General features: G+C 45.5%; 1 protein-coding gene across 1 annotated transcript in view; it reads right to left on the bottom strand.

The window, feature by feature from the left end:
- GUCY2F (guanylate cyclase 2F, retinal) overlaps positions 1–9,133 on the bottom strand; it is a 43,603-nt gene that overhangs the window by 2,414 nt on the left and 32,056 nt on the right. The window contains exons 15-16 of the mRNA XM_019530459.1: positions 5,080–5,178; positions 2,782–2,876 (exon numbers count right to left, since the gene is read on the bottom strand). Coding sequence (XP_019386004.1) covers positions 2,782–2,876; positions 5,080–5,178 — 194 coding nt within the window. The remainder of the gene's footprint in view (positions 1–2,781; positions 2,877–5,079; positions 5,179–9,133) is intronic.

Genomic DNA, 9,133 nt, shown 5'->3' with positions numbered 1-9,133 from the left:
ATGCTTTGCCCCAAAGTTTGGTGTCATCGGCGAACTTGGCCAGTCCACTCCTGACTCCAATGTCCACATCGTTAATGAAGATGTTGAACAGTAATCAGGCAGTAATCAGGCAGGCCAGGCCCATTCCCCACCCCTCTCCCAGCCTGGCAATGGCTGCCCCATCTGCCCCAGCTCCAGCACTTGTTAACAAAAAGCCTCAGCTCACCGGGTATTGCCAGGTGGGGGGTGATCCCTCTTGACCCCCACTGCCCCATGCTGAGTAGGGGGGTTGGGAGGCTGGCTGGGGTCCCCCCCTGGTCCCCTCCTCCCCACCATCCCTAATACTTACCAGCTTGGAGTCAGCTGCAGCTCCCTGCTGCAGCCACTGGGACTTCCCAAATCATCAAAGATCTCTGAATCTTTTCTGAAGATTCAGAGAGCTATGAATTGATTTGGACCTTTAAATGATTCAATTTGGATTTGGAGATTCAGCCACCGAATTGGGCCTAATCTCCTCCAATCTCCTCCAAATCGAATCACCACCTGAAGCGTTGCACAGCCCTAAAAACTATATAGTTTGACAGAGCTAAGGAACTGTAGGTACATTTGCCAACTTGCTCCAAGGCTGAACGTGGTGCTCGCAGGGTTAGTCGAGAGGCTTTACAATGATAGCTGGATCTAATGTGAAAATAAGTCCACTGCAATTAGGATCTCCCTGTGCCAATAGCTCAGTGCTTTATTGAGAGGTGTCAGAGAGAGAAAATATCTAGGGTACTTTTTACTGGGAAAGCAGTTTTAAAGCGTTATTTTGAGGGTGTATATATCTATGAATTCGTTTTCTAAGTACCGTCATCTTAAGAGTAAACTACTTGCCTATGTGGATCTTAACTAGTAAGAGATACTCTTGGCTTTCTTGGTTACAGAGATGTTATGTTTGGTCTATCATTGCTATTTTTAATCATAAATGAAAAGCTTCCTTATATCCTGAATAATATGGGCTATGAACTGGAACTGGAAAGTACTCTTGCTCCCCAGATATGGAAAGCATAACCATTAGCCTGGAGCAGGGGGAGACTGAGGCTGAGTTTGCTTGGTTGTGTTTGTGGCTTACCCTCTGCAGATACATTGCATTCGGCAGAAAAAGATGCATTGTGAAATCTCATTCCAGCTGAAGACAGAGGCAAAATTCCTCTTGACTTCAGTGAGTCTAGGATTTTACCCAAATTCTTTATAACCCCTGGGTTGCACTGCATTTACATAATATACTTTGAAAGACACTGAGCACAGAAGATACACAGTCATCCCTCTTATGTTCTGGATCAAACTTAACATGCAAAACAGGCCCTTTTCAAATCCATGTTGTGAAAATCAGTGAAACCTCAGAAGCTGAGCACTGACTTTTCTGTGCAGGTAGTTTATGCTGCGCTACTGGAAAGTTAGCCTTGTAAGCCTGAAGCTAGGCAGAAGGCAGAGCAGGGTCTTACCTTATAGACTAACTCAGGGGTGGGCAAAATGTAGCCCATGGGCCAGATGCAGCCCACCAGGCCATACTATCCGGCCCTCCAGGCCCCTAAAAAATTTAGAAAATTAATACATATCTGCCGTGGCTGCCTGTCACGCAGCCCTCGATGGCTTGCCAAAACTCAGTAAGCGGCCCTTCACCTGAAATAATTGCCCACCCCTGGTCACTAACTCAATCAGAGAGACATGTTTTTGTAGGCTACAGCCTATTTCATCAGATGATGAAGTGTGAAGCATGAATGGACTTGCAGAGTGCAGGGTTACCAAATAGAAAGGCATATGGTCATTTAAATACAAAGAATATTCCTTCCCCCATCTTTTGTATTTTAATGGCCTTATTCCTTTCAATTTAGTACCCAAGCTCTCTGCAAGTCCACTCATAACATCTGACAAAGTAGACTGTAGCATACAAAAGCTTATGCCTCTCTGTCTTGCCTAGTAATCAGTGAACATCTGCTATGTTCTCCTAGGTAAGGACTTGGTTCAGCCACCTTCATTCACTTCCAGCAAAGCCTCAATTCCCACCCATTCTTAATTCTTTGGCTATGAAGTACTCATGGATTGTGGCATCCCAGATCATGAGGAGTAGCAGCAGAGCCCTAGCTATCTTGTTACCTGACAAAGTAGTGAGCAGAGTGCTGGATTTGCAGTGAGTAAAGTGCTAGAAGTTGGCACAATCCCCTCAAAGACATTGGACTCTACTGGTTTATACCAGCTGAGAACCTGGCCTGGAGCACTGCTTTCCATCCCATGCCTCCCACACGTTGGCAGGATGCTGAGGCAGAGCAGGCATTTGGATGAAAGCTAGGGAGTTCAGCAAAACAGCTCCAGAGCTCCACAGTTACTCAAGTAGATCGTTTCCATAGGCCTGACCTCAGCTGTCTTTTAAAATGAACTCCAGGGCTTAAAAACTGAGAGAGAGTATCTCACTGGGCAGAGGCTCTTTTATTATGGCACCAATGGGTCCACTCCCCCCAGCAAGGACTTCCCAAGCTGAGTTGGATCCATGAACTCTACTCCATCATGATCATCCCAAGCAGCCTTGGCGGGTCCCATTCCCAAGAACAACATGTGAGAATCAATAGTCAGCTAATTGCTTGGAGTTTCCTGTGATGTCAAGAATTCACTCAGATATTAACTGCACAAGAAATGGGTGACGGGAACAGTTCATGAGGGCTTTGAGGGAACAGGGACTTGATGGGTGGAGGCCATGAGAGAGGCTACCACCCTTGAAGAGAAAGCCTTCCCACAAATTGTGCCACACACCCTTGGGTTTCTTACCTTCAGTTCTGTTTTCCCCCTGAGTACTATCTCATAGCCTTCATTTAGACTCTGAAGCGTCTCCACTGTGGTTCGGTTGACATGGATTCTGTAAGCTGCGAGTGGAAAGCAAGGTTTGAGCGTTATTGTAACCACGGTGGTGTAGGGAATACATAAGAAGCAAGGGTTTGTTTTGTTTTTTTTACAACGAGTCCAATCAAGGGAAAGCAAAGCAGTTGTGTTGTTTTATGCCACAAAACATGATGTATCCACTATTTCAGCTGGCAAAAATATACTGGGAATTACCCCACAATTGCAGGTGCTTGGCTTTGCAATGTTTAACTGGGCAGAATACGGTACCTCTTGATGTGTTACTAAGCCTTCTGAAAAATGGGGGTTTGGATAAATAGGAGGCAAATGGAGGCTGCGAATGGTCTTCAGGACCAGGCTTTCTGACCCAGCTAGTCACAATAATGGATTTTGACCAGAGCTGCACAAAGTTGCTTGCATTTAAAGGAGAAAAAAAAAAAGAAGGGAAATGAGTTTATCTTGTGACATTCCTCCTTTCCCCAGCCTGTATTTCGACCATCTCAGGAGCTGATAGAAATATATTGACTTGCCATTGGAAAATACAAGGAAACTATTTCTAAAACATTTTCACCAACTTTCTTTCTTTTTTTGTGATCGGCTCTTTTTTCAAGGGTAAGGCTCTCCCATTCTTCTCTGCTTCCAGGGATCTGGTAGTTACGCCAGTTAATGTTAATGGAAAGGCCAAAGATCTCATGTTTGGAAAGTGAGATTTCTATGTACAGAGAAGCCTGCGAGTTCAAGCTATAGCAGTAGATATTATGAGAAATCCTTCCCATCCCTTCTCATCATTATGAGAAGGGATACACTAGTATTTGGAGCAACCCTGAGCTGCATCTTGCTGGGAACTGGGATAGCCAATATTCTCAATCTCAGAACAAGTTCAAATTGCCGTTCTTCTGTTTAAAAAAATCCGGTCAACAAAATTGCCTCTCCAAACACCTCCAAATATGTAATGTGCCCCCACAATTACACGGGTTGCAATCATAGCCCAGACAGTGTTCACTTCATGTTAAATGATAAATTTAATCTTCAGTATCTTGCAAGTTGTCAGGGCTACCAGGGGAAGCCTTATACCACTGGGCAGAGGAAATTCCCTAGGGGACATACACTTACTGTAAACTCTCAAGGTTTCAGTTCTAAAGGCCACAACATGATGTTTGCATCCATCAAAAAGGCATTCCAGGTAATATTGTAGAGGTGTTCAATGTACTAGTTATTTTTCTCTCTCTCAGAAGCAAATACACGCAAGGAGAGATTTGCAAAAGCGTAAAGAGAGCTAAAATGTGCCTGCCATTTTGCATCTGAAAATCTTGCTCTTTGGATAGAAGGTCTGAACTGGCTTCCACCAAACCGATGAACAAAACACCCATTGATGTCCGTGGTACAGGATTGAACCCTAAAAATGCCTAGTTTGCAAGCCCAGGAGTATGAAAACCAGAAACAATAACTATGAGGAGGAGGAAAAAGCGCTCTCAAATGTTCTTTACATATTTGTTTCCTTAACAATTCATGAGGGCTTGGTAAGGAAAAGGATTTTATTAGGATGACTTTACTCAGAAGGAAAAGAATCAATAAAACTTTCACCCCGCATCACATTCTTTTGTAGTCTCTCCTTTTCTCTTTATCTTTCTCTCTCTCTGATGTTTTCATGGCCATGGACACCTTTTAGGTATAGCACTTGCAGAATCTTGTAATCTGCCATTTTTGTCACTATATCTTTGCAGTAGTGTGTCTTATAAAAGAGCAGTAGATTAAGAGACCTGCTTGTCATACTGAAAGCCCAGCATTTTTCTGTCCAACAGAAGGTTATGATTGGTACCCTCCAGAGAAAGGAAAATGGGGCAATATGCCCAGCAAATCTTTCACTTTAGTCAATGCGATGCAGGTCAGGGGATGCAGAGTATGGTTCGGTGCCACTCTCTCTCCAAGACTCAGTAGATGGGTTTCTACCTCACATAAACTCCTGGCAGCTGGCGCTGAGTGGTCGCCCTGTTGGCATCTTCAGAACAAGTGCGGCTGAGCTGCCATCTAGGCTAAAGGCCATTTGCCAGGAGGCGGTCACATCCCTGGTCTCAGCTGTCCCTGGGTGATGCCACCCTTGGCGACTTCACACCTGCAGCTTTCTCCAGCCCCGACTTTGCTTAAACATTTAAAGTGAACAAGGAGCGCTTTGGCGCTCTTGCAAGCCGTGCTAATCGCTCATCTACGCACGTTGCCGCGAGCACTTACGCAGCCCGGTGGATTCCATTCGCGAAGCGGTGTTCACCGTGTCCCCAAACAGACAGTAGCGAGGCATTGTCAGGCCCACCACACCTGCTACGCAAGGCCCTGCAAGCAAACATCCCAGCAATGCGTCAGTAAGAAAGAGGGGGTCCATAGTGAGACTGGCGTGAATAATGGTGGGTTTGAGACTTACCTCTGCTGTGAAAGCCATAGGCTCATACAAGGAAACGGATTTTTTTAAGAGTTGATCACCCTTGGCGTTAGTTATCCGTGCGGAAGGACTAAGAACTACCCTGGATAGTAATCGAGCTTTATTGGGCCTAGAAGACAAAGCTCTTTGGGACGGGGACATGCCACTGGTCTGATACAGCTCATTTAGGGTGTATTTCACCTCTGTTTAGACAGCCTACAAAATCTCCTTGGCTTACTTATATCCCATTATAATGTGTTAGTTATAACCACCACCCCCCCATTAATATAGAGAGGAACTGAGACTTAGAGCTGGAATTTGCCCAAGGTCACCACCAGGTAGCATGAAAGTCAGGAGCAGAACTGAAGTGATCTTGGCAATGCATCAGACCACACCGCATCCCTCCCTAGAAAAGGAGACACGATTATTGTCTGTCTGGCAAACCAATGTTTACTTTCCCTGTATCTCATGCCTTATTCAAGATCCACTCCTTTCTAAAGTAGCTCTCCAAGAAGTCATGCTGCGTGCCAAATTTTCAGCAAGACGATACGCCTGGAGGATTTTCTCTGTCTCATGCACGCACGCGCGCGCACACACACACACAGAGTTTTAAAATGCAATTGTCCAGACAGGACGTACACATCTCATGTCAGGGTCTCAGCCCGGATTATGCTCCAAAGAGGTAAGGTGAGTATGTACGTGCAGGCACCTGCATTTAAAAATTGCGTTTACAAAATGAATGCCCGCAACGATCCTGTGCTTGCCTGAAAGCTTGCAAATAAAGACTTTTTTTTTTTTGCAAACATCTAGTCATTCTAATAAAAGAGATCACCTCTGCCATGAGTTCTGATTCCTTGTGTCTCTAGGCCAATACGGCTACAACCTGGATAGCTGACACAACAATCCCAGTTAGGTGAGGAGCTGCACCATTTATCTGAGAGAAGGCAGACAAGGTTCTTTGTATTCATCTGATCTCTTTTATTAGACTCAAATTCTTCTTTGCAAGCGTTCGGGTACAAATACCCTTCATCGGGCTGAGAAATCATCTGCATTGGCATGTGCTCTTCCTGGATGGAATAGACTTCTCTGTATTTTTATTCAGGTACACTTACACCAGCTGTGTGTTAAGGGGTACACATGTGTTTGTGGCTGAGTGTTACTAGATAACATTATAAGTGCATGTAGCCCTTCCGCTTTATGGTTATTCTGGGTATAGATTTAGTTTATCCTATCTGAGTCCCTGTCCATACCAGCTTAAAACATATAGGCATGAGTAGTGATAATACATCATGGTCATGTATCATATAGGTAAGCGAAGACGTCGTGGTACACGTGGGAAGTTACGGCAATTCTAAAAGCACAGAAACAAGTCTGTTCAAGATTAAAGTCATCCTTTTTGTGGGGGGAAAAGCTCGTGTCTAGAGAAGCTAAACGTTATCACAATAGCCAGCCAGGGAAGATATCAAGGAAAAGTACAAGCTGTTCAAGACACATGTCGTAATGCACTGGCAGCAATATATTATCAGTCCATTCCTAGCTGTACTGCAGTAAGATACAGGGGCTTCTGTTTAAACCAGGACCCCGCTGTGCTCTGCATTGCATGAACACAGCATGAAAAGACAGTCTGTACCGTGAATCTAAGTCTCAGGCCAGAAAAAATATTTGGCCCTTCACTTAACTGAATTTGCTAGTTAACGCCACTTGCACGCATGTGTTCTGCCTTGTCAAGACGGGCTGAACAAGACCTGATTCATTCGGGGATCGCGCTCCCACAGTAACAAGTTTAAGAGGAAACCGGAATGGCTGTGATGAGAGCTTTGGGCCCCGTGGCCTCATTATGACGGGTTCCTCCCTTCTGGGTTTGCTTTAAAATGGCTTGTTGCCGGTGGACCTGGGTTCGTTAATGAGCCACGTTGGCTAAGCCTCTGCACCAGCCATCAGTAATACCGCAGAGGTTCATAAACTGAGCAAAGTACAAGGCTGGCTGCCAGAGATTCAGGCCCTGAGAAACAGGGCCCTCTAAGCATGCTTGGAAAAGCTCATCCTCTCCCCCACCGCCCTCTCCTGCTGTTCAGCTCCAGCCTGGACGTTGCCAGTGTTTGAACGCCTCAGCCGCTTTTGTTGGAGAGACGGTCCCGTCACAAGATTTTTGGCTCCATCAAGTCTCTTCAAGACTTCACTGTAGACCAAAAACTGGCCTTCCCCCTCCACCAAGCCAGATGTGCAGGCAGGGGTGACTGGTGCCTCTTGAGTCTGGTGGGGCACAAATTGTGGGCAGGCCCGGGGGCAGGCCAAAAGCCCAATATCCACTCCTATATTTCTGTGCCGTGGCTTAGTGCCCCCACCCCAACACACCGCCAGCCCGCGCATCAAAAAAATATGCCCTGTCCTGAGTGGTGCTAAGTCAGGGGCCAATCTCAGGGGGGCATGCGTTCCCCTGTGCTCCCCCAACCAGTCAGCAGTGTGTGCAGGAGGTAGATGTAATAGAATCATCGAATCCTAGAAAGAAGGACCGGAAGGGACCTGTAAGATCATCAAGTCCAGTCCCCTGCCATGGGCAGGAGATAATTGGGCTCAGATGAGTCCAACAAGGTATTTAATGGCTAGCAGAACTTCCCTATGTCACTCTCCCCATGTTGGGCAGGGTTGCCAACCCTCCCGGATTGGCCAGGAGTCTACTGGAATCGGCATCGATCTCCCAGTTTGATATCGTGAACAGGCTGAATAATACAATGAATGAACTTATGTCATGCTGGGGAAAAAAATTTCCTGGAATAGCTTTAGTCATAGTTGGCAACTCTAACGTTGGGTGAAAGCAAGCAGAATAGCCGCCTGTAACCTTTGCAGCACGCATGACCATGGCAGTTTCTACTATTTCCAAAGAGGAGCAAGAGTTTCTCTCATCACCTTCCAGCTACCCATAGGCACTCAAGAGGTGTTGCAAAGGCTCTTACCCACCCTCTCCGAAATGCAGAACATATCAACCAGGGCCCCCATCTAGTGCTTCCTCATCACTCTACCAATAAAAATGCTTTATGGCTTTTTCCTTCCCAAGAAAAATGTGAAGAATAGGGTCATTCAAGCACTCCTTTGGCTCAGTGACTTGAAGAGCTCCTTCTGCCTGTACCACAGGTTCTTGCATTACCCATGTGGTGTTAATCTGGACTATTTTAGTGCATCTCATCCTTCCCAAATTCGCTGCACAGCCAAAGCTGGCTTCCGAAACCGAAATGCTATATTAGCTTAAAAAAAACCCAAGCAACCAACCTCCGCACACAACAATTAATGGCTCAAGTTGCTTCCCAGACTTACAAACTTTGTAAAAACAAAGCAAAATAATACAATTCATACACTACCTAGGAGTACATTTTTGGTAGTATGCAGAGAAGTCAAGTTGCATAACTCCTGTCAGCACACACCAACAGATGTTGCACATTTAAATCCAATCTTTCTGAGCTGAACATCAGCATTTCAGAAAGCTCCTCTATGAGGAAGTGAGTTTGGGGGTATGCTCTTCTTCAAACATTTTGCAAACATGAATGAACCTAAATCTCCCAGTAGAGAAATGAAAGAGGAGCACAGGGCTCAGGGGAGGGCCTAGCGAGTCAGGTATTGGCTTAAAGCATGGAAGACCTGGGTTCATTTTCTAATTTTGTAATCTTACTTGATTACTGGAAAGACATTTTTCTTTCCTGTGCTTCACTTTCTTCCTATGTAAAATGGAGACAATGACACTGACCCTTTGGTAAAGTGCTTGGATATATAAAAAGTTGGGCACTACTTCATAAATTTCATAGATTTCATAGACATTAGGGCTGGAAGGGACCTCGGGAGATCATCGAGTCCAGCCCCCTGCCCAAAGGGCAGGAA

This window comes from Crocodylus porosus, unplaced genomic scaffold, assembly GCF_001723895.1.
Source record: "Crocodylus porosus isolate Cpor-Errol unplaced genomic scaffold, CroPor_comp1, whole genome shotgun sequence".
Lineage (NCBI taxonomy): Eukaryota > Metazoa > Chordata > Crocodylia > Crocodylidae > Crocodylus > Crocodylus porosus.
Note: the sequence above shows the minus strand (reverse complement) of the source record. Positions and strands in the feature narration are given on the sequence as shown.